This window comes from Sceloporus occidentalis, unplaced genomic scaffold (genome assembly GCF_023333645.1).
Source record: "Sceloporus occidentalis isolate IW3139 unplaced genomic scaffold, rSceOcc1.0.p SCAF_4, whole genome shotgun sequence".
Lineage (NCBI taxonomy): Eukaryota > Metazoa > Chordata > Lepidosauria > Squamata > Phrynosomatidae > Sceloporus > Sceloporus occidentalis.
Genome location: NW_028316984.1, coordinates 118,941,199 through 118,967,518, shown reverse-complemented (window position 1 = coordinate 118,967,518; position 26,320 = coordinate 118,941,199). Strand labels below are relative to the sequence as shown.

General features: G+C 38.8%; 1 protein-coding gene across 4 annotated transcripts in view; it reads left to right on the top strand.

Moving 5' to 3' along the window:
- The window catches only part of PRMT3 (protein arginine methyltransferase 3), an 80,852-nt gene extending 56,246 nt beyond the window's left edge, over nt 1-24,606 (top strand). For 3 of the 4 annotated variants that reach the window (XM_089521362.1, XM_089521363.1, XM_089521364.1), the window contains exons 13-15: nt 11,353-11,403; nt 11,599-11,686; nt 23,539-24,606. In XM_089521362.1, coding sequence (XP_089377488.1) covers nt 11,353-11,403; nt 11,599-11,686; nt 23,539-23,648 — 249 coding nt within the window. In that variant the 3' untranslated portion in view covers nt 23,649-24,606. Of the gene's footprint in view, nt 1-11,352; nt 11,404-11,598; nt 11,687-23,538 lie in introns of those variants that run through there. The other variant, XM_089521365.1, reaches the window with a different exon arrangement.
- Nucleotides 24,607-26,320: the final 1,714 nt, after the last annotated feature.

The following is a 26,320-nucleotide window of genomic DNA, read 5'->3' as shown; positions in this document are numbered from 1 at the left end:
TGTGAAGACAGCTCAAGTGTATTAATATTTACTGAGAAATACAGTGCACCCATGTTATACGCTGCTTCCAGCTTCCATATGCTGGAAGCTGCACGGAAAGAAAGGAGCCAAGTGACAGAAGGAAACAATGGTGCGTGCTCCCGCTTGAGCATCCACGTTTTTTCCCTTACACAGTGTGGTGGTTCCAGAACGGATCCCCTGTGTAAGGGAAAGGACGACTGTATGTCTACTTTTTCAATGGGGTTTACCTCTTAATAAGAGTGTATAGTCTGGACACTTAAAATTTCTCTTTCATTTTATTGTTAAGCAGTAGTCATCCAAGCCTTCCACTATCAGATGCAGTGTTTTACCAATTTACAGTACACTGTAGATGAGTGGCAGTGGAATAGTGGCTCAACACAGAAAATCTTTAGACAGCATCTTGTGCTGAATCAGAAGTGAGAATTATGTGGTCCTTCAGATGTTGTTAAACTGCAACTCTGAACATCCTTCACCACTGTTATGCCAGCTGGGGCTGCTAGGAGTTGTAATTCAATAAAATCAGGATTAACACACAATTCTCACCTCCATGCTAACTGGAGAGTACACCCTATATTTATCTTTTAATGTTCAGGGGTTAATGCAAGGGTGGCAGGCTTGTTTCTGATGCAGAAATCACATCAAGGCTGCAGTCTTATGAAAAGATACTTGGAAGTAAGGTCATTTGAACCTGGTGGGATGTACTTCCAGATAATATACATATTGTTGTGTCTGTGTGCACCTTGCTCCGGGTGGGTCTAAAAGTAAGCTACGACAATAGACTTGGGATGATCTGAAGTAATATTTTCATATTCACACTGTTTGGTGCAAACATAGTTGAATATGATCATCAGTGGTCACTTATTAGATACTTCACAGATACTTTTTTTGTTCCTTTTCTTTCCTGAAAGATTATGCAGTACTATGCGTATAGTGCATAAACAGACATTGATCAGGCCCAGTTTATTTCAAAGGTGGAATTCTCCATATACAAACATGTTACCAAGAATAATAACAAAGTAGTCAAACAACAACAAGAAGAAGAGTACCAAAACAGAGAAGATGACCTTTAAAAAAAGGAAAAGAACATAAAGCCTTAATAGCTGTGATGTAAAGTCATGTAATACTGAGAGTCCACTTCTTCATGACATTCTCATCAGCTTTGAAATAATTCAGTTGTTTGGTATGTGTGTATGGCTTTTCTGTTTCTTTGAATGGGAAACAGCCTAAATTCTGAAAAAATATTGAATTCATATTGTGTCATATTTTGTTAGATTAAGCTAACAAAACTGATGAATAAATTAAACTACTAAAGTTCTGCAAGGAATCCCTGAACAAAACCACCGTGTACTGGTGAAAAAATGCCTGTACTGCAGCCACTCACTCAAAACCATAAGGTTGTGAGTTCAATCCCAGCTAAGGGGGCTCAAGCTTGATTCAGGCTTGCATCCTTCTCAGGTCGCTAAAGTGAGTACCCAGATTATTGGAGGCAATTAGCTTATAGTTGTAAACCGCTTAGACACTGTTAGTTCAGTATGAAGCAATATATAAATTAAACTGTTTGTTTATAAGTAAAATACTTTTTAGCAGCATCAGACAAAAAGGTAAGCAAAAATTACTGATGAGGTTATTTATTCATTTATTTATTCCTGAGGTTAGCAGTGAGCTAACATGTTACATGTTATGTAACTTTCCATGTTGTGTTCCTAGACCTAGTACCAACTTTCAAAGATGTAGGAAATTATCATTCAAATAAATAGAATGGGATAGAACTCTGAAGATGCCAGCCACAGATGCTGGCGAAACATCAGGAATAAACTCTTCTAGGACATGGCCACATAGCCTGAAAAACCCACAAAAAATGATTGAACTGTAATTTTTTTTGGAAAAAATCTCTTTAAAAGTCCAGTAGAAACTAATGGTGATTCTACTGTTTGTGAACAGATTTTTGTAAAAGGAAGACATGCAAACACATACAAAACACACTACCTGCTCACTGCCTCTCAGGTCAGTTGGAAGAAGAGAAAAAGAGAGAATAAATTACTGTACCCACTCATGTGTAAGTCTATACATTTTAGTCAAAAAATTAACCCCCAAAACCTGAGTTGATTTACTCATGGGTCAGCGAAGTACTGTACTTTAACGCTTATATATAAAAAAAAGAACCATCATCTAGTGCAGTGGTTCCCAACCTTCCTAATGCCGCGACCCTTTAATACAGTTCCTCATGTTGTGGCGACCCAGACCCATGAAATTATTTTTGTTGCTACTTCATAATTAAATAGGTGTTTTCAAGTTGTCTTAGGCGACCCCCCTGAAAGGATCATTCGACCTCAAAGGGGTCCCGACCCATAGGTTGGGAACCACTGCTCTAGTGAAAGGCAAGTATGTAATCTGTCTTGGAAGCATTGACACACACACACACCCTTATCCATCTAGCCTTTAGGGTGAGCACAAACAGTAATGGCCACTGGAATTTTGTAAGTTATTTGCCATTGTTTTTCTTTGCTTCGTTCTTTAGATCCTTCATTACATGTCTCTAGGTTTTACCCTCAACTTATTTGTGACTCATATCAAAATCCATAATTTTGGCCCCCAAATCTGCTGAATGTATACATGATGTCAATTTATAATCAAGTATATATGGTAACTTGCTTGAAAGTCTCCAAAACCTACAGTTAATGGGGGGGGGGGGGATTGGGGTTGGCCCAAGGCAGAATGTTCACTCTGCTGCCCACTGTTTTCTCTCCAAACACCAAAATAAAGGAGATGTGAGTATATCCCTCTTACATTACATTGTGCTGTTTTCATTCATAGCTTTGGCTCCTATTCACTTACAGCATGAGTAGAGAACTGCATCCCACCAGATTTTGTCATACAAAGATTTCAGGGAAGGCATGTGCAGTTTGGAAAAAAAAACTTGTTAATTTGTGAAATAGGAAAAAATATGTCCATTACTCTCTTAGGACATATTTAATTGCATTAAATGGTATCAGTGTATGGGAGCCAGCATGGTATAGTGGTTTGAGCATTGGACTACAACTGAATAATAGGGTTTGAATCCCCACTTGGCCATGGAAATGTACTGAGTGACCCTGGGCTCGTCCTACTTTCTTTCAGTCTCAGAGGAAGGCATAGGTAGGCACCCAAGAAAACCCCATGATGGGTTTGCCTTACGGTTGCCATAAGTTAGAAAAGACTTGAAGGCACACAGCAACGCAACAAAATAATGTGCTGTAAATCGATGACCATAATTTGATCTTTATCTCTGAGTTGTGCTGCTATGTAAAATTTGTTGTGTATGAATGATACCACTGCACCCTCATCAAACCTGCTGTTCCTTCAGCACCAGACCTTACTTTCCTCCCCTAAATTTGCCAATGCTCTTTTATTTTTGGTTGCTATATTTCAAATGTGAAATATAATTGTTGTGTGAAAAAAGTCCCACAGAAGGCATGAGGTTTTTGTTGTCACCAAAAAGGGATTGGGGTTTAAAAGGTTGAGAAACACCACTATTGAAGTTGGTGCTATCAGACAGTTGGGTAATATCTCCAGTAGTCTTCAGCACTAGATAAGCACCCAGCTCCAGAGCTCAGCAGTCTCACACATTTTTTGGCATTTCAGTGAGTGGAATTTCCCAATGATTGCACCTCCATTATTCTTTGCAAGCCCTTGTATGGAACAAATAAAAATGAAGTGAGTGCAATGTTAAGTGTTGGCCCCAAGAATGAAAAGCATATCTGTTTTAGCTGATGAGAGACAACTTTGCATTAGTCATAGGAATTGCAGCAGCATAAATTGAAAATAAATGCAATTTATATTTTAGTCAGAAGACACACTTCAAATAATATGATCCACATTGTGCTACAAGCAAAGTAAATTTTCTTTGGAACCCCCATGAGAAGAAAGGATTTGCCAAATTATTTTCATTTAATAAATACCATTTTAAAAATTGAAATAGTATTTGTGCTGTAGGAACATAGTGATCGTCTGTCTCTCCCTCCCTCTGCTGTGTGGCTTACAAGCATTTCATCTCCATGGTTGGATAAACTCCATCAAAAGCACATTATCCTCCTACTTTTGTGGCCAGCTGCCTAATTGTATCTGTTCTAGCTGCATGCTGCTGGAACATGATACTGACGAGAAACAAAAATGATAAATTGCTCCCTGCAGCTGATAGCAATGATGGTAACTTTTAATTTCCTTTCTTTTAAGTGAATTGGTCAGATTCCTTTTAACTGTTTTCATGCATTTGTATAAATCAGTTGGGGATTTACCATGTTAGACAGAAGTGTTTTCTTTAAGAGGAGGCAGAGGTAAATTTGGAAGCAGATATGACTAGTGCTTCAGTTTGTCATTTTAAAAAAAATAACCCTGCAATACAGGACAACTATTGAGTAAACTGCATGGCTTTGCAGTGAATTTTTTTCCCAAGTGCTAAATTTTGTGATGTCCTTTTTAGCAGTAGAACTGTTTAGCAGTAGAATCTGTTTCACAAAGCAGCAAATATTTGACTTGTATAAGAAATAATACTGATCCCCCCCCCCCCCCCGTCCTGATCTTTTGTTTGTAGCTCCTTAAATTGGCAGTGTTGTGCCTACTGATGGTGATTATGTACATGTTCCCTGTAATCGACTTGGACGGGTTTCTAGATTGAGCCAAGTAGCCTAGCCTATATATTTCAGCTTCAGCTTGGTCTGTGAATTGATTTCACAGAACCATATAAAGGTTTAATGATCACATTTGCAGCTCTGGTGCTCCCCATTTTTCCTCTTGTGTAGCCAACGTGGTTTATGAGCAAAGGAAATTTGTGTGTGTGTGTGTGTTCACATCTCATTAACCTATTGGCTGTTTTTTATTTGCCTACATTTCAAAACGAACCCTTTCCCTTCTACATATACACTGGATTTGTCTGTTGATGAGATGATGAGAACAGAAGGCACAATAATTACTCTGCCGCAGTGTGTTTTTTAATATAAGTGCCCACCCCCCTCAGTGTGCCTATCAGGCCAGAGCTTCAGTTGCATATGATCATTCCCATTGTGTTCACTTTCAGTTTCCTGACAGGTACTGTTCAGGGAGACATGTTCAAATGACTGGAGCAGAAATGCTGGAGTCCATCACGAAGATGACTCTGGGGATCTGTAGATGTGCTGTCAGGAAATGGGATAGTGAAGGAGAAAAGCACAGGCCATAAGCATAGAAAAAAACAAGCAAAGTATCCTGTATGCAAAAATAAGAAATCTCCATATGAATTCATGAAAGCCAACTGTTTTCCAGTTTGATATCATTCAGTTTTATATCATTTTTATTTCCTTTGAGGTTCAGCTCTTATAAATTGACATAGGTGTAATGTATTTAACATTATGACAATTACTAAGAGATAATAAGAATTAGTTATACAATCCAAGTTAACATACTTTGCAACATCATATTTTGTAGAACCATCTAAATAGCCATATTATTCTTAATGAATGCTAGATTGCATTGCAGTTTATAGTGTATGGACATATTTTTTTAAAATGGTTTGCCTTATTTTATATCTAGGATTCAAGGGAGATTACAAAATATTTTGAAATTAAAGCAGAAAGTTCGTTTAAAAAACAACAACAAGATTTTAATTGTACACAGTTGGGATGTGAAAGTAATTGGCAATACAGAATATAATATATAGCATAGACTTTAATATATTTCAAAATATATACTTCCTACCTTTCCAGTAAAGAACTGAAAATGCTGTTCACATTTTGTTTTGGTGCTTTTTAAGAAAAACTGTGAAAGTAAGGATTCCAGTGGTATAGGGCAGGGATGGGGGGGGGGAAACTTTTTGTCTCTTGACCCACAGATGCATCCATTGAAGTTATACACCTCTCCTTGAAAGCCCTTGCCACTTCATTGATGATCTGCAGCTAAGAAAGTTTTCCCCTAAGTTTTATTTGTCTAGGAAAGCAAAGACTGCTCATTGGGTTGCTGCTCATTGAGATAACACTTCCCTCAGTCTTTACCCATTTCATAGCCTTCCTAGTTTGAGATGTTGTGGTTAGCAAACTGAGGCCCTGTACACAGTGCCAACAAGCAGCATACCGGCACCGATAATAGGGTTAGGGACCGTGCGGCAACTGTGCGGTCCCTAACCCTAGTATGCAGTGGCGGCATAATTGTGGCGTCCTGTCCATACGGGCACTGCCATTATGACGTAATGGATGCATAGCGTCCACACGCCATGCCAGTTACGTCACGAATGCACCATTGGCACACTTGCGATGTAACTATGGCAGCACAAAAATAACCTGGTTTTTCCAGGTTCTTTTTATTCCAGAGTGACAGCACGCAGTTTGGGGGCTGCACCGTTGCTCCGGAGTAAAAACAGGTGCCGGCAGGCTGCCGTTTCTTGGCGGTCTGTACTGTGCCTCAGTTCCCAAGTAGGCAAATCTTTTGCTTTTTATCGCTGGCACACAGAGACAAGGAAAGCACTCCTGAAACCTTAAAGCAGCAGCTTCCAAAATCAAAACATGAGGGATTCTGGTTCAGGGTGTCAACTTGAGTGTGTCTTGGCAAATATGTCACGGGAAGTGCATGCTAGTAGTGGGATGCTCCTATCCAATTTGGACTGTGATCATATCCTCTCCAGGTGTCTGACACCCAGCACAATTCAGACTCCCCCCCCCCCAAAAAAAAAAATTCCCTGCCTTGGGTTTACCCAGTTCATTGAACACACAGTGAGGTGTGCCAACTCACTGACTTGAAGTTAGGGAGAACAAGTATATATTTTTTCCTGATTCCCAGTTCTCTTCAAAAGTGGAACAAATAAATTTAAATTCAGTATAAAACTCACAGAAATAAACTTAAAATAAAATTGCACACTGCGTGCAATATATATAGATGCCCACCTTTTAAAAAAACATTAAAAGAGGTCAAGGGAGATCAGCCCTAAATGTCTGTGAACTGGGACAATAAAGCAATTGAACTTGTGCCCTTTTCATAATCTTATCAGCTCTTTATGGGTGATGGCATCCAAACCTCCAATTTATTTCTGAACCACATTTAAAGTGCTAGTTATCACCTTTAAAGCCAGGTTACCTTAAATAATGGTCAGGATTGTTTTAGAGCAGTACACCGGTATAGATGTACTATCAGTGGTGCTTTTTACAAGTTTTCGTAAGGAGATATCCTATGTCTCTTTACACAAGGAGTTTCTCATTCACCCAAAGCACAAGAGGCTGGTTGGTGTCTGAGCACAGTTTGAACTCCTCATGATTAAAATGGCCTTTGATTGCCCACAGTGTAGGCTGGGAATCTGTCAGCCAAATTGCCACTTTCAAGCTAGCTGCTTCTGTCATCCATATGTGAATATGCCAGTGGTTCATTATGCTCCCTGAGTTTTAAGCAGGATGGTAACAAATAGTTCTTCTCAAATTAGTTCTTAGGTATGGGATTTTTTTTTGCATATTTCTTATTAATAGGACTTAACTATTGCTGTGCAAGACATTGTAAAGGATTGTTATATTTATATGTATCAACCTGTAAGCTTTTCTCAGCGTCTTTAGTTAAAGTACTTTGAATTACTAAACCATTAACTGTTCCAGCCAGAAACTTGACAAAGCACAAAGCAAACTATATTAACCATCAGATATTGCCTATGTTAAACTATTCAAGTTAATTCTACATTGTTTATTTATTGCTGTGTTTTGCTCCTGACTTTTACAGAGGAAAATATGTGTTCATCAGTTTTAAAAACCAGATGATTAAACAGAGGAGAAAGATATGTTTATTCAGTTATATAGTGTGAAAGTAGGTGAAGATACATAGCCTCATAATATTTTTTTTCTTTCAGATTCAAACAGTTGGCCTCACATTATTAAAGCAACACATGCAATTTTATAAGAGATATCCATCTTATGTTAAGCATACTTGTCCGGCATTAGCTGGTAAAATATGAAACATAAGCTGGGATTTCTTTTTTAAAATTCTCCAAACTTAATTCTGTTTGGAGAGGATGAGAAGTTCACCTATCCTTCACCCATCCAACTCCAACTACATTTGTTACAAAAAGGCTGAGTTGAGCAGGGATTTAGATACAGAGAAACTATGAAGTGGGGAAAGAGAGCCTGGAAATACATGGTGAGGAGAAAAAGGAGGAGGGTGGGGAGGATGTAACAAATGAGGAGGTTTCCACCCCACCTGTGATACAAGTGGCCCATGTGAGTAAAATTTTGTTGTAGCATTTCCTTTTATCATTTAATAAGTATGCAGCTGCTTCTCCAAGAGTTTTACAATTTAGGTTAGAATAAGGGCCTAAAACCCTAACGATCCAGATCCAATTTTATCTTAGAGAAAACTCTATGAAGTTCTTGGTGTCAACAGGAGACTTGAAAGCACATACATTCTTACACTAGTGGTAACAATTTCTAATAAGAGTGGGTGGTTGTTATTACTAGTCATGTAACTCACTAGCTGACATTAGACCAGTCACATTCTTTCAACCTGGCATACAGCAGAGATCTCTTGTTAAGGATAACATTAAAAAGAGGTGAGCCATGCATACCTAGCATCTTCTCATGGGAGGAAAACCTGGGTGTGAATGAAATTGATGAATAAATAATAAATAGCAAGCATTTCAGTGTACGTATATTGAAAGATAGAACTTTTATGACACAAAAGGAGAAAGGACTGGAAAGGGGAGGGGGGAAGCATTCAAACAAAAACTTTCTTCAGTTGATGGATAGAGCCAGATCACTCTTCTTGCCATGATTTATGAGTGACAGGGAGTGTATCTAAAACAAAGTGGGCATACATGAACTGGCTTTTTGTGAACTACCCCTCCCCCTTCACCTCATTTTCTGAAGAGTCCTCCTGAAGAGCTACATATGATGTTATAATACTTTGAGATACAGGCTAAAGACTTTTCTATTTGCGTTCACATTTTTAAGAGTTATGCTCAAGGAGTACAAGCAACTTTGTAGTTTCTTGTTGTTTGTCAGTCTATAAAAATAGTAAACAATATTGATTTATTGAATCTGTTTTGTTTAAATAATTTTAATGGCTGCTGTGTGTAGAATCTATTGGATGAAGGAGAGTTAAATATTTAAAAGAAAGAAACAAAAGTTCAATTTTTATAAGAAAACACAGATGACCTTTTATTGGAAAGGAACCTTGACATGCATCTTCACAAGCAGTCTTCTGTACATGTTCTTTCATGGGGAAAGACCAAGAAAATGCACTTCTCATGTAGAAGCTGGTTTCTGTATGAAAGCCATGTCTGTATTATGCCATGGCTACCAGCCTTATGTTGCCTTCTAGTCATGACTCTTTGAAGAAAGATTAGTGTGTGTGCATGTGCGCGCACACACACATACATTAGGGCTTGGCAACTGCAGAGGGCACATGAGCCAATTTCCTTCTGTGCTCTCCTGGTGGACTCCACAAGTTGCCTCAAAATTAGTCAAGAAGTGCCTAAGAATAAAACCAGTCTAAGGAATAGTTTTTCTTTGTCAGGATAGTGAGTTGGCAATGTTCTGACCATATCCATCATTGTTGCGGAAGTGGCTTTTCTCCAGTTTCAGACAATTGGCCTGGTGTCTTTAGAGACATTGGGTGGAGGAATGCAAGGAAAAAAAATTCTAGAGGCCACATGAATGCACATCAACTGTGCTATGGAGTTTGTGAGGGTAGCAGTGTGGCAGCTCTGAAATAGCTTGCTTCAGTATAGTTCTGTGTATTAGAGGTGAAAGTTCTTAGAAGTAAGTAGACAAACATGCCTTGAACAAATATTTTTCTTTTGCTTTGTAAATGTTCTTTATGCTTTGGTTCTGAAAAATATATGAATTGCAGCTTCCTGTTTTTCATAACTTTGAAACTAATTGAACATCACTGTCATGGTAGTAATAGGAATTCAAAGACATTACTTAATTCAGGGGTGGGTAACTGCAATGAGGTGGGAGGCATATAAGTTGAAGCATCTGGAACGACTTGGGGTCCAAACCTTTTTTTAAAAAACTTTAATTTACTACACACACACAGACACACACACACACACACACACACACACACACTGTTAGCTATGTATATCCATAGATTCTTTATACACGGACTCAACCATCCATGGCTTGAAAATAATTTTAAAAATATAATTTCCAAAAATCAAACCTTGTTTTTTTGCCATTTTATGTAAAGGATACCATTCTGCTATGCCATTGTATTTAATGAGACTTGAGCATCCACAGATTTTGACATTCATTTATATGAGGACTGGCTGAGGGGGATGGAAAACACTTGCCAATGTGGTATGAGATTTTAAACCAGGACTAAAGTGTTTGCAAGCAAGGGATGAGAATTTAAGCCAGGATTGGAGTGAATGGGGAAAATTGAAGGAGGGGATGGGACTGGCAGCATTTCCATGGAGATTTTAAGCCAGGACTGAAGGGGGAATGGGTGATTGAAGAAGAGTATGGGAGTGTTTCCACCAGGGACTGGAGTGAGTGAGGAAGATGTAAGGAGAGGGATTGAATTTGCATAACATTTATTTGCTGCTTGGCTTGTTGTGGCCAAGGCACAGAAAGCTGAATTAGCTGTTTAAAGTATCAGGTTTCTCTCCACTTTGCAGTAGTGGCTCCAGAGTCTTATGGGTCATAGAGGCCACATGTGGCCCATGGGGCACACATTGCCAACACCTACTTTAACTGAAAAAAATATTTATTGTTTTAAATCTGAGTATTCTTTGGTCCTTGAGGAACATTTGCTTCAGTCTTTATATACAGGGTATAGGAATATTGTCTTTATTTGTTTTGAACACATCTGATTATGCCATATGTGGTGCTAATTAAATGGTTATTCCAACTTTCATGTCAATGACCTCAAAAATATTTTAAATGTCCTAGATCGTGGGTTATAGAACTAAGTGGTGTAGACCTTTCTGCCAAAAGAGTGACTTTTGGCCCCATACAGACAGGCCAAAATAAAGCTGCTTCGGGCCACTTTGGAGGTATACTGTTTAAATGATGCATGTGTCCTAAAAGTCCGGAAGCTGCACCAAAGCTGCGCTCCAGTCCTTAGGACTGGATTGTGACTTTGGCATGGTGTCCGGCCTCTTAGGATGCATGCACCATTTAAACTGCATACCTACAAAGTGGCCCGAAGCAGCTTTATTTTGGCCTGTCTGTATGGGGCCTTTTGTTAGCAGGATGAGGCAAGGGAAGACACAGATGAGACTTGTGGGAATGAAGGGGGGGGGGGAGGAATCCTGTCAGATGATCAAAAGACCTTTCTCTTATCTTGGCCAGGAAGTGTGAAGACTACTGACATTCCCGGTTTTGTCTGTTTTTGTTTTCAATCCAGGCAATTGCTGGATATTTTGATATATATTTTGAGAAGAATTGCAGCAAACAAGTGAGTACTTGAATGTTACATGCTTCTACTTAATTGTTCTAGTGTATTATGTCAGCTTTTTGCCTTAAGGTGTTTGGGAATAAGCCACTTCAGCTGTTACAGGTATTTAATGTCTTTGTGTTTGTCTAGTATATTAATGTAGCATGTTATTACGTCTTGTACTTCATCTCAGATTTCTGAATTCTGTTACTGCAGGTATGGTTTTCAACTAGTCCCTCTTGTGCCAAAACGCACTGGAAACAGACAGCATTTTTTCTGGAAAACCCCATTTCTGTAGAAAAAGGTACAGTATTTGTTTAGATAAATAGATTTTCTGTATTTCTAGTTGTCACTAGACATATCTTCAAAATTATTTCAAGTGATAAAACTACATACCTGGAATTTTCTATATACGATAAAAATACTTTTGATCACCAGCATTTCTTTTCTTCTTTGGACTATACCAATTTGGTTTAAATTACTGTCTCCATATTCAAAAAATTGATGCAATGACCTTAACAGGATTCTACCCCTTTATACCATAAGCAGGATTGAACATTCACCCTCTTGTATCATTTTGCCTACATCCATCTACGTCTGCCCATAGTTAAGCAGAACAATGTGTTCAGATGTGTTCAAAACAATGTCTTTTTTAAAAAGTGTCCCTCATGTGCTGGTTTCTTACATAGAAATATTCTAAGCTACTTCTCATCTTGAAGTGTATAGCCTAGAAAATGCTATTGATTGAGTAAATCGGGGTGGACAACTGTAGGAGGCTATCGGTTTACATTAGCCTCCAAGTATCCCATGCAAGGCCATTCCTCCCTAAAAAACAAAACCACAAGCCCTCTATAAACTTTGGGGGACATATTTGCCATGATTTTAGGCCTCCCAGGAAATTTTAGTCCCAGGAGAGTTCTTTCTTAACCACAGGAATTGATTTCATGTTTAGTTGCTTTTTAAAAACAAAATGAAAATAAAATAAAGGCTACTCCTGGGTCTAAAATGTTCCACCCCACCCTCCCCTCATGCTGAAGAAATGCCCCACACCCCAAAAGGGCATTTTGAGGCAAAAAGAAATTTGAATAAAATCTTTTTCCAAGGCTGCTTTAGCTGAAATTATTTATTATAGTTATTGTTATACCACTGATGTGTATGATAAAACAATAACCAAAAATAGCCAACTTTGTCAAATGTGTATGGTCTAAAATACATGTATTCAAACATGTAGGGCAAGGAAGGAGTAATATAAATATAAAGCAATACAAATGTAAAATTAATGCAGTGCAAATATAAAACAAATTATCCAGGTAGAAATGCAAAAACCAATATAGTATATTATAAAGCAAACTGACAAATATAGGTTGATTCTACATGGGTGGCTGAGATAGTGTGAATATGACAATTATAATATTAAAATGTAAAAATATGTAAATTATAATGTAGCATATTTTGATTTCAGTAAGTTTGGTGGATTTGTAATTGCTTGACCTACCAAACTCAAAGGATGTTCACCAGTGCCTCCATCCTGAAGAGTAGTGACTAGCGGGGTGCCACAGGATTTTGTCCGGAGCCTAGTGCTATTCAACATTTTCATGAGTGACTTACATAAACGAATAGAGGGTATGCTTATTGAATTTGCAAATGACACCAAATTAAGAGGGTTTGCCAATACTATTGAGGACAGGATCTGAAATCAGAATGAGCTTAACAGAGTAGAGAATTGGGCCAAAACTTAACAAAGTAAATTTCAGCAAGGAGAAATATAAGACACTACGCTTTGTCAGAAAAAAATGAAATGCACAATATAAGATGGGTGACACTTCCTTGACAACAGTAGATATGAAAGGGATCTTGGAGTCTTAGTGGACCACAAGCTAAACATGAGTCTGTTCTACAGTGTGATCTGGCAGCTAAAAAAAGGGCCGTGAGATTCCAGGCTGATGTAGTATAGTGTCTACATTAGGGGAAGTAATAGTGTCATTCTATTCTGCTTTGGTCAGACCTCACCTGGAATACTGTGTATAGTTCTGGGCACCACAGTTCAGGAAGGATACAGATGAACTTGAATATTCCAAAGAAGTGCAGGCCAAATGGTAACAGCTGGATATGTTTAGCCTGGGGAAAAGAAAGTTAAGAGGGGACATGATAGCCACATTTAAATATTTGAATGGATGCCATGTAGAAGATGGTTTAAGCTTGTTTTCTGCTGCTCCGAGAGCTAGAACATGGAGGAAAAGAGACTTCCACTTGAACATTAGGAAGAATTTCTTCACAGTAAGAGATGTTCAACAGTGGGATGTGCCTTGGAGCATGGTGGTTTCCTCTTTTGGAAGTGCTTTGACTGTTTCTTCATGGCAAAGTGTTGAACTGATAAAATTTCTCAGTTGAATATTAATTGTGGGTTCCCTACTGGGACCCTGGCATTTGAGTAACATTGTAGTGTATTATATTTTCAGGCCTGAACATTGAGTACTTTGACTGGTAATTTAAAGAGTGTTCTGTCAGTTACATGTAGGGTTGCCATAAGTCAGGACCTCCAAACCGGGACAAATGTAGGACAAATGTAGGACAAAATTTTCAAATGTAGGGCACATTTTTAATAATGGAGGACACGCGAAAAAAATTGCTGATTTAATTTTTTTTTTTTTACTATAAATGCATGTTTCTTAGGCATGATCAAAATGGAGGACATTTTGGCATTATTTCTAGACAGATAGCAGAAATGTACTTCCCTTTCTGGCCAAACACCCCCAACCTCCATTCCAAAACACACACGACAGCACATTTGGGCATTGAACATGGCTTTATTTAACATGGCCTCTTGCATATTTCAGAAGCTTATTGCATAACCAAACTCTTTGGGTTTAACTCTTAACATGGTTTAACATGGCTATGCATATTTAACATAGCAAGGTGATTTAACAAGTAGTGGAAGTGGACTGGCTCTCAGTTTCAGATTTAGCAAAAAAGGAGGAAAGGCCTCTGGCTATCCCTCTGTCTCTACCATCTACACTAAGAACAACTAACATTATCTTCACATAATATAGGCCTATGATTCCAACAACATCATTTCTTTGTTTCTCCTGTTGGATTTTTAACACTTTTGCCTGATGAAGAAGTCAGTGGCGCTTTGAAAGCTTGCATCATATGTTTTGTGCATTTTGGTTGGTGCTATAAAGGTATCATCATTTAAAGCAACAGTCCCTGCCCCATCCAGACCAGATTCCCCACATCCCTGCAGCCATGAGCATTTAAAGCAACAGTCCCTGCCCCATCCAGACCAGATTCCCCACATCCCTGCAGCCATGAGCATTTAAAGCAACAGTCCCTGCCCCATCCAAACCAGATTCCCCACATCCCTGCAGCCATGAGCATTTAAAGCAACAGTCCCTGCCCCATCCAGACCAGATTTTCCACGTTGCCACAGCTTGATTTAGTCTGAGCAGAGGCTTAGAAAGCCTGAAATGGTGGCGTTCCTCGGTGGGAATGGGCCCCTCCCCTACCCTCAACAGAGGCTGCCGAGTGGCAGCAAGACCCAGGGCCAGCCACCCCTCAGCCCAGCCCACCTTCTTCTGCCTCCTCTGCTCTGGGCTCTCCTTATTCTCTAATCCTTCTTTCTTCTGTGTCTCCTCCTCTCTCTGCTCCTTCTTCCTTCCGTCTCCTCTCTGCTCTCCATCTTCTCTGCTCTTTCTTTCTTCTGCCTCCTCTGCTCTTGCCTCCACTCCGTCCTCCTGTTTCCTCTGCTGCTGCTCTGCTCCTCTCTCCTTCTTTCTTCTGTGTCTCTCACTCCCCGCTCCTTCTCTCTCCTAGGTTTAAATTGTGCGCGCGAGTGCTGCAGGGGCCTGAATAGACTGCTGCAGGCTGCAGCTCCTCCCCCTTATTGTGAATCTGGCCAATGGGGACTGAGGAGCTGAGCAGTCCACCACCTCCCAGCACACAGGAGAGGAAGGCAGGGCCTGAGGGGAGCCCAAACCGGGACCTTGAATGGGGGCAGAGCTAGGCGGGCGGGAACCGTGCAGAAGGTTCCAAGGCCTCCCTGGGGCCTGGGGAGAGCTTCTCCCAAGCCCCAGAGGCCTTGGAGGAGTGCTCCGCGATCGCGGAGCCACTTCCAAGGCCTCCAAAGGGGCCTGGGGACAGTTTCTCCCAAGCCCCAGCCTCCAGGTCCTCGCTGGGAGGGGGGTGTCCTGGGGGCGGGGCCAAACCGGGGCGGGACCATGTGGACCCGCCCCAAACCGGGAAAGTCCCGCCCCCAGGCGGGATATGGCAAGCCTAGTTACATGGAATCCATGCCATATACTGCAATAGAAATCCAACAGCTCTCAATATCTGGCAATGTGGTTACAAAAATATATCAAATAGTAATTGGAGTAATTAGATGCAGAAAATGAGCTCACTAAAAATGGTGACAGCTGTAGCCTAAAGCAGGTTGCTTGTCCCAAATTTAATAGACCTGTTGAATTGATTTCTGAGTGGTAAATAAGTACCTATGTAAATCTTATTGATTCAGTGGGTTCATTCTAGTTGAGATTGGTAGTTAGATTTAGGTCTTTCTGTTTCCTGTTAAGGATCTATCTGTCCTACATACATAGAGGTTTTCCAAGAAAGAGAAGTGTTTAATGCAAGACTGGGGAGTAGTGGTGATTTTGGGGTTAGTCCTTGTCCTACTCTGGAGTAAGATCTTTTTTCTTAATGTTATTCCTAGTCCTACTCCTGTAAAAACCTCTTACTCTCTTACCCTCTTACTCCTACTCCCCAGTCCTGGTTTAATGTTGGACTACAAATATGTTGTTATTATCTTACAAATTTGATTTAAAATAACATGAGGGTAGAAGATTACATTACATATTTCTGAAAGGCTGACACAAAGTGAAGTTGAAGCCTTCTGAAGAAAGAGGGAATTGAGAACTGATCAAAGAGATGTCATTTCTAGGCAAGTATAATTTGGTTTTATTTTCACTTTAGCAGCTTATCAAACAAGTTTGAATATTGTCATGTTTATTCTGAACATGGAAAGCTATCCTGTCAGGCATAGCCTCTCTGAGGTACTAGCTTTCCACAAGTATAGATTTATTTTTCATGGAAAAACTTGCATAAATGGACACCTCAGTATGAGGGGTGGAAACAACTCCTCTTTTAGCTGTAGGCTTTACACTGAGAATGTAAGATCATCCAGAATTTTATTCTAATTTACATATTTTTGTAATCTCCATTCTCTACTGTAGTAGCGAACAGATTCTTTAGGGAGTATTAGTACTACCTTTTACTATTTTCATTACAGCTTCAGTTCCTTGGACAGCTACCAAATAATAGCAGTAAATGGAGAGTTATCAGTAACTTCCAGTTGTCATTTGATACAAGAGAAGTGTGATAGTATAAAAAATTGGTAATTGCAGTAGGAGAGAGAGGAAAAGTATTAGTTACAGAGAATTCCAGTAATATTTCAGGAAATCTTCCCAGTGCTGTTGCATGTAACAGATGGTATAATTGGACAAAATTATATACTGACATATTTAATAATTCTTGTCTGTTCTAACTTACAGTTCTTTGAAAATGAAATGTTCAGACATTCTACAAAGTTAAGGAACATTGTTCACTTATTCTGTGTTAGATTTAGAGGTCTGTGAGTACATCTGGGAGTTCTGAATTATCATAAACAGAAGTGAAGGAAAACTGTATTTCACTTCTCAATTTCCCTGTGCCCCAGCCAAATCCTCCAGAAAGCTGAAGGAACGCTAAAGGAAAACCTGCCTCACTTCCTTTTGTGAAGGATCAGTGTCCATTGGATCAAAGCCCATTCCATGCATGGAAGGAGCTTTTCTATAAATGAATGGATCCCTTTAGCTTCACAAAAAAAGAAGTTTTTCTAGATCAAATTCATTATGTAGAGAGTCTTCAGAACTGGACTCTCCATCAGGATTTCAAAATATAGCAACTCTTGCGAAGGTTTTATTCTTAAGCTATAGTATAAATAAATAAATAAATAGATAGATAGTTATCTGACACTTTCTGATCCATTATTTATATGGTATCAGTTGCAATGCTGAACAATCCAATATGCAATGTTTTCAATTTAAGAGGATATTTCCCTCCTCAAGTGGAGCCAGTGTGGTGTAGTGCTTTGAGCATTGGACTACAAGTCTGGAGATCAGTGTTGGAATCCCCACTTGACCATGGAAATCCACTGGATGGTTTTTGGGCAAGTCACACACTCTCAGTTTCATAAGTCGGAAGCAATTTGAAGGTACACAACAACAAACCACAATACTCCTCTCTCAAAAGTATAATTACTGTGCTACTGCAAGATGACTTTACTGTGCAATAAAGTGACTACTTATTAAGATTAATCATAATGGCACTTACTAGGAAGTTAAATCCCATTGAACTCAATTGAAGCACTAATATGGCCTGTATTTGACAAAGGAAGATTCTTCTAACTGGAGTGATAGTAACTGATGTGAATGAGTGATGCTTCAAAATAGGACAGTGATGGAGAATGAGGTACAACAGAATGCTGTCTGTGCTCCATTGACTTGTACTGTAATACGTTGCTGCATTACTAAATGGCAGAGGAAACATTCAGCTATTATTTAATGGACAAAGTAAAACATCCACGCTGAAAGGCATTTTGGGAATACAGGTCCCCTCCCCCCATATCCACAGATTTTTTATCCATGAATTCAATCATCCATGGCTTGAAAATATTGTGTGTGTGTGTGTGTGTGTGTGTGTGTGTGTGTGTGTGTTCCAAAAAGCAAATCTTGATTTTACCATTTTATGAAAGTGGGACTTGATCATCCATGGACACCAAGGGCCCACTGTATGTTTTTTGAGTCACAGACATGCCCGAGATTTCCACAGCTGCTTCATGAATACTCTGTGGGTTTCTAATTCAAGCACTGTCTTTAAATTTTAAGTCTAGTACACACTTGAAGAATCTTGCTTTCTGTTTTCTTTTGTTCAGTAAATACAAAGGACATGCTAATGACCATCTGAGTTTGCAAATAGATTGAGATTCCAGCTCATTGTTAAATAAATCTTACTTGTCTAGAAATAATCTTTTAAAAAGAGTTCATACTGGCTTACTCCAAAGGAGAAAAAAAGCATTAGGTTGAAGTACAGATCTACACACAAAGAAAAACCCATTAGCAATAAAACAGCACATGGTTGTGTTTTATGTTCTTGATAATGCCTTGCAGTGAAAATAAAATGTTTATTGTTTTCCAGAGTGACTTGCAAGGTTGTACAGAGCAGAACTGTGCAACTAAGGTTATTTTTAAAGGGGCAAATGTTTTGGGGGATTTTCTAGAAAGCTACTGCCTTGTTGTATGTTTACAATAATAATGTAATAATATGTTTAGAAATGAGCAGCTAGTTTTTAATCTGATGTTCAGTATTGAAAAGTACAAGTAGTACAAAGTGTCTCAAGATATTAACTGAAGGGTCAGTTCACGTGACCTAACATCAGGTTATTGAATTATCATTTCTGTCTTTTCATGGATGCTTGTTTTTGGATGGTTGATTCTTTTGCTGCTTCATAACAGTTTTTCCCACAGTCCCTTTTTGTTCAAGGGATTTGTCATTTGAAAAGGACATCATGAGAAACAATTTGTTTCAAGAGGACAGTAGGGATTCTCTTAGATCCCTAACAATATTTCCAATATTATAAAATGTTGGCTGCTGTGTACTCCCATGAGTAGACTTTTCAGATACATAGTAGTTCTTATGAATTATTTTTGTTTGGTCTAGATACAATAAATCATTGCTGTTGATGGTTCCATTTTGTTCTATCTTGCGTATCCCGTTCTTATATGAACAGCTTCTCATGTTTCTTATTAGCAATGTAAACATTGGTCAGCAACATAATTGTTTGCCATGAAGCCACCATAGACATGAGTCCTGTACTATATTGGTCCAAAGATGTAACTAATTTATCTTTCTTTTCTCATGATGACCAGCTAAGTCGCTGTAGTTAGCCCACAAGCAGCCACGAATACAATAATACATTCCTGTTTGTGTTTTCCAGAAATCGGTATATAGAAACTCATTTCTCTGAAAGTTAATGTAATATGTAGCTGTTCTGGGTAGTAGCCAACTGATTTCCCATGGATTTGTCTAATTGCCTTTTAAAGTTTCCCAAGTTGGTGACCATCACAACATTTTATAGAAGGAAATTAAGTAGTTTAGCTATGCATTTTGTGAAGAACTGCTTTCCTTTATTTGTCCTGAATTCTCCATCACTCAGCTTCATTGGATGATCTCAGGCTCTAAAATGTTGACAAAGGAAGAAAAATTAACCCTAACCATTTTTTTCCACATCATGCCTCTTTTTGTTCAGCCCACTGTTCTTACCTTTGCTTTAAGCTACGTTGTAGCCCCACACATTGTCTCCTCTCCTCACAAGGGAGGTGTTCATGCCCCTTGAGCCTTTTAGTTGCCCTTTTCCGTCCCCTTTCCCAGCTCTACAAGAATCTTTTTGAGCACTAGTGACCAGAATGCTGTAGATGGTATTCCAAGTGTGGTCGCATCATAGATACAGTACACTACAACAAAGGCAGTTTTATTTTCTTTTTCTTTCCCAATAATTGTCTTTTATCACTGCAGTCATGCACTGTGTGAAACACTTCTGTTTGAGCAAGAGGCTCAGTAATAAATGAGCAAAAAATGCTATGTAATGTGCTCAGTCACACAGCATTACTTTTGAAGGCAACCCTCCTTGCTCGCCTGCCCCCAGCTGCTAATTAGAAATTGGCACCCTTTTCATTTTGCCACAGTAACAGCATGTTCTGCGCTTGACTTTTTACTAGGCAAAACAAGGAAAGGACAGATCCAAGGAAAGACTAACAATTCTGCAGTAAGGATGATAATGAATTCAGTCTTGATCAAACCATGGCATTGACTTGTGCCTTGCTTTCATCTTATTGAGCATCAGTTGATGCTGCTCAGCCACGGGAAGTGTTCTCTGCATCATAGAGAGCAGGAGAGGTGTTGAAAGCACATCAGTCATTTTATATCTACATGGCATTGATTAATTGGTCTGATCCTTCTCTCTCTCTCATATGATCACACAGCCATTGCCTTACTTTGGCTACAGAAATGGCTGTGCACAAAAGAAGATTTAATGTGGCCCATTGGGCTGAAAAAGAGGCAAAGAACTGCCTCATGACAATGAATTAAACTGATTATCTGGTTCGCTTAATGCAATTAACTTGGTTATAAATAACTGAAGGCTGTCCTTAATGAAAACTGTAGTAGATAGATATAGAAATGTTCTTTTTTGGAGCCTCAAGATATTTATCACTAGGACTGTTTGGATAGGAAGTTCACTTCATTTTTATTTTCATGCAGTTAAACAAGATACAATTATAAATCTTCAATGTAATCTGCATGGGCAATTTTTTAGAGACATAAATATATCTTATTTGGGTTGTTACACCAGTAAGGTTTTTTTCCACTGTCAGATATAGAGTGACCATATATATATATATATATAGAGAGAGAGAGAGAGAGAGAGAGAGAGAGAGAATGAGAGAGAGAGCATACCAAACAGTTTTATAGCTGTCTGTTCTATTTTAAGACTTTGTTGTTTTTGTTGTTAACTGCCTTCACGTTGATCTCAACCCATGGCTGGGGTCTCTATGGATGAGACATCTCCAGGTCCCTCTGTCCTCTACAGTTCTGCTAGCTCCTGCACACTCATATTTATGGTCTCTTTAATAAAGTCCATCCATCTAACATGTAGCCTTCTTCTCTTTTTACTTCCCTCCACCTTTCCTAACATTATTGTCTTTTCCAATGATTCATGCCTTCTCATGATGTGTCCAAAATATGACAGTCTAAGTCTTGCCATCTTGGCTTCTAGGGATATTTCTGGCTTGATCTGCTCTAGGACCCATTTGTTGATCCTTTTGGCCATCCATGTCATCCTCAGCACTCTTCTACAGCACCACATCTCAAATGAGTTGGTTTTCCACCTATTTTTCTTGACTGTCCAGCTCTCACATCCATACATGGTGATAGGGAATACAATGGCTCATATAATTCTGACTTTTGTGCTTAGTTGTATGTCTTTGCATTTTAGAATCTTTTCTAGTTCTTTAATAGCCACCCTCCCCATTCTTATTCTTCTTCGGATTTCCTGGCTGCAGTCCCCGTTCTGATGTTTGATCCCAGATATGAGAACTCTTTTACTATTTCTATTTCCTCATTGTCTAGTCTGAATGTGTGTAAGTTCTCTGTGATCATTATTTTTGTTTTATTTATGTTCTACAGTATGCCTTACTTTGCACTTTCTTCTTTGATCTTCCTTTGTAGTTGTTCCAGGTCTGTGGGGTTCTCTGATAGTGTCATCAGCATATCTCAGATTGTTGATATTTCTTCCTTTCACTCCTCCCTCTTCCATGTCAAAGCCTGCTTTCCTTACAATATGTTCTGCATATAAGTTGAATAGGTAGGGTGATAGAATGCAGCCTTGTCTGACTCCTTTGCCATTTGGGAACCATTCTGTTTCTCCGTGTTCTGTCCTGACAGTAGCCTCTTGTCCTGAGTACAGATTCCTCATTAGGACTATCAGATGTGTTGGCACTCCAATGTCTTTAAGGGCGTTCTATAGCCTTTCATGATCTATGCAGTCAAAGGCTTTGTTATAGTCTATGAAGCACATGCTGATTTTCTTCTGGAACTCCATGCTACGCTCCATTAGCCATCATATATTTTCAATGTGATCCCTGGTACCTCTTCCTTTCCTGACCCCTGCTTGGACCTCTGGGATTTCTCTCTCCATGAATGGTTAGAGCCTATGTTGCAGAATTTTGAGCATGATTTTGCTTGCATGAGAGATTAGTGTTATGGTTCTGTAGTTGCTGCAGTCTCTTGTATTTCTTTTTTTGTGAATGGGGATGTATATTAATTGCTTCCAATCTATTAGCCATCGTTTTGTTTTCCATATCTGTTACATATGTTGGTTACCACTAGATTTGACTCTGTCAATGTGGATTGCAACAGTTCTATTGTACTATCATCTGTTCCTGGAGTCTGTTTTTTCCCCATTTCCTTTATTGCAGCTTTCTCCCCAGCTTTTAGAATCTGAGGCTCATCTTCATATGGCTCTTCGTTCCATGTGTCTTTCATATTGTCATTGCTTTTATATAACTCTTCTGTGTATTGCATACATTGTCTTTTTATTCCTTCCCGGATTATTTTTGTTGTCATAGAGCGTCCCAGTCCTTAGTTTGAACTTTCCCTTGATTTCTCGAATCTTGTAGAATAGGTCTCTCATTCTTCCCTTTTTTGTACTTGTCTTCTATTCCTCTACATTTATCATTGTAGCAATTTGCCAACTATGCTTACTGTTTTAAGAACTAAGAAGTATCTACTGTGTTTCCAGCAAAACAATGGTATTGCTTCAAGTGGAAGCCCTAGACAACAATTAACCAACCTTATAACCTGGCATCAGTGTATGGATTCCCTTTTAGAGGGAATCTTTTTTCTTTTTGGAGCAATTTGAATCTGGATTTCAGTCTGAAAAGCAGAAAGTGGAATGACTTCTCCAGACTTTCTGGTGATTCACCTTTTACTGCTGTTAGCTGCTGTCAAACTGACTTTGACCTATAGTTACCCTGAGAATGAAAGACCTCCAAGTCACCCTATCATCCATAGCCCCACTTAGATCTTACAGACTCAGGGCTGTGGCTTCCTTGATTGTGTCCATTCATTTGTAATGCAGCCTTCCTCTTTCCTACTGCCTTCTACCTCACCAAGCATTGTCTTTTCTACTGAGTCATGTCTTCTCATGATATAGCCAAAGTATGACTTTCCCAGTTTAGTCATCTTGGCTTCTAGGGGGAGTTCATTTGATTTGCTCTAGGACCTATTTATTTGTCTTTTTAGCAGTCCATGGTACCTGTACAACTCTTCTTCAGCACCACATTTCAAATGAATTGAAAGTCATCCTATCAGCTTTCTTCACTGCCAGCTTTCACCTTACCTGCTACTTTTCCCATTTAAGAGATAGAGAATATTGCAAAGTACTCACAAATGGTCTGTGAGTCATGATTTCTTAAATATGTTATAGCAAGTTGGTTCACTGTAAAAGGTGCTGATGTGAATACAAATCTAACTATATCTAACCATTCCTGTATTTGTGTGTTCTTGTAGGTGAAGAACTGAAAGGAAGGATTACACTCCACAAAAACAGGAAAGATCCACGTTCACTTATTGTAACACTTTCAATTAAAAATGTGAAACAGACATACAGTATTCAGTGAAGATGTTCCGTGATTGGCTTTAAGATGAATTCTTAAATTAATTTCAGGTTGCTCTCTCTGTATAAAAATTATGGTTATTTGCTTCAATTTTGTGAAAATGATAGTATTCATAAGTCTCTTGGATGGGTTTATTCTGCTTCATGGTCCAGCTATTTCCTACAGCCAGAGAAGAAAATGAAGATGCTCCAGTGAACGAGCCGGAATTACATCTAATCAAATATGCACAGTATTTTGTAGAAGTCATTATGTAATACTAGTCTAACTTCTAAAAATGCTTTAATGAATTCTGCAACTCAGAATAGCTAAGTATTTAGGAAAAGTGGGTTGGATGCATAGTTTGCTTCTGCTAATGGTAGCATTCTGTGACTGAAAATTTTTGTTTTCTTGTGAAACAAGGCAGGTGACAGGAGATTTTCATCAGTTTCTCCTTGTGCCATACAGTCCCCTGTTCCCCACCGTTCCGGGGGGGGGGGGGGCTCTCCATTTGCCAAAGGTTTGTGGGGAGCATCAGATTCACCTCTTGCCCTATTCCACTAGTGAAGTTCTTCCACTAGATCAGAAATGTTCTTGTCAGTGAAAGGATCCTATCCATTTGCAGAAGGCAAACTCTAGATTTTACTCTTGAGAGTACAAGAAATCTTAATGGATTTATGTGTTATAAAACCTTTGGGTTTGATCGCCCTTAGTTATTGCTGGGCAAAATGTATGCTTTTCCTAATGTATTTTTATAAGTACAACGAATTTGTATTTTGACATAGTGAATTTAGTATGCCACTTGACTTTGAAACTGTCATATTATCATTGAGCCTTCAGCTGGCGATTGTCCTCTAATTTTTCACACATGATGTTAAAAACAGAGAATGTTGATGTTATATATCCTTTATATACTAAGCAAAATTGACTCTGAAGATGGTTGTACTTTAAAACTGTAAACAATTAAATATAATTGGAAAATCCTTATCTAGTGGTCATGGGGACATGCTGAATGTGCTAGATAGTATCATAGAGAGTTGAGGTGCATGTGGGAGAATGTCCCAAAATTGGATCAGCCGATCCTGTTCAGTTGAGTCCCTCAGTCAATGAGGTACATTAGGGAAATGGAACAGCATAGATTTTTCACTAGATCCAATTCAGTATTTAGGACCTGGAGCCAGTTCCATTACAAGATATGTCTGTCCCTGGCCCATCTGATGATGGGCCAGTTCTTTCACCCAGCCAACCACCTATCACTTTCTCCTTTTCTTTAATTTTCTGAGTTTCAGGGCATTCAGTTGAGCTGTTTTGTATTATTTCTATTGATTCTGTGTTCTTCAAAGCTCCCTACAATATTATATGTCCTCTTCCTCTGACAATACAGACAATATAGTACACAGGATCTGTTCAGGATGAGCAGGTAATGATTGTGAACTGAACCAAGACAATTCATTTACTGAAACTGTTAATACAATTTTAAAAGTAGAATGAAAATTAAAAATAAGTGGAGAGTGATCCACTGCTTATCAATTGTATCTCTGATTTTATGCTGATTAGCTCAATCTTTGAAAACTGATTGAGTTGACTTTTTCATAGGCAGAGCACTATTCCTCCCTTTCATATCTCCATGATGCTGTTCAGGTATTTTGGGAATTAACAATTTAAAATGTAGTTAATTCTGCATTTCATTTCAGTCATCATATATAATTTTACCTTCTGTCAAGAGTGCTTAAAAAGTATATTTTCACGTGCCTCAGGGGTTGCTCTTTTGGGGTAGAGGACGCTTAGAGATTTCTGGCTAACAGTTGCTACATATACCACTTTCACAACTTGCCTTCCATCAGAGATCTTTACCAACCCTTTCCCAGTCAGTCCATGATAAAAGGAGATTCTTTTAATAAACTCTTACAAATGATGCTAACAAAAATTGCAATTGTGAAAATTAATCGCATCACTGAATAGTTTACTAATGGCACAAAGCCACATGGGCAATTAAAGCTAAGAGGTTTGTCATTAGGTGGTGTAACTACAGTTTGTACAGAATGTTTTCATACTTAATGATTCCTTTTGACTACTTAACACTTTTTAAACACTTTTGAATTGGAGCTAGATTTTAAAATGCTGTTTATTTTTAATGACTTTAATATCTATTAAATGGTACATTTACTGTATATAGAGAGATGCTGGTATGCTTCCAGACATAGGCCTTCAATACTAAGTAAAGGTATTCCCCATTTACAAGGTTGTCAAGTAGTGTCATAGGAAGTGGTGCTCATCTCTGTTACTAAACCGAAGAGCCAGCGTTGTCAGAAACTATACTGTGATCATGTGGCCAGCATGATTGCACAGAATGCTGTTTACTTTCCCACCAAAGTGGTACCTATTTATCTATTTGCATTTGCATGTTTTCACACTGCTAGGTTGGCAGAAGCTGGGACTAGTGATGGGAGCTCACCCCATCACATGGCACCTGGGCCTCGAACTGCCAACCTCCTGATCTTGCAGTCAACAGAGTCAGCGTCTTAACCACTTGAGCTACCGTTTCCCTTCAGCAATAAAAAAATCTAAAAACATTGTGCAGCTCTGCCATTTCCTCTCTCCCATCTTAACAAATGTTATTTTCTACAAAAACATGATAGAGAAATATGCAAAAACTAATAATGATAGACTGATGTCTGGATGAGAACTTGGAAGGTTAC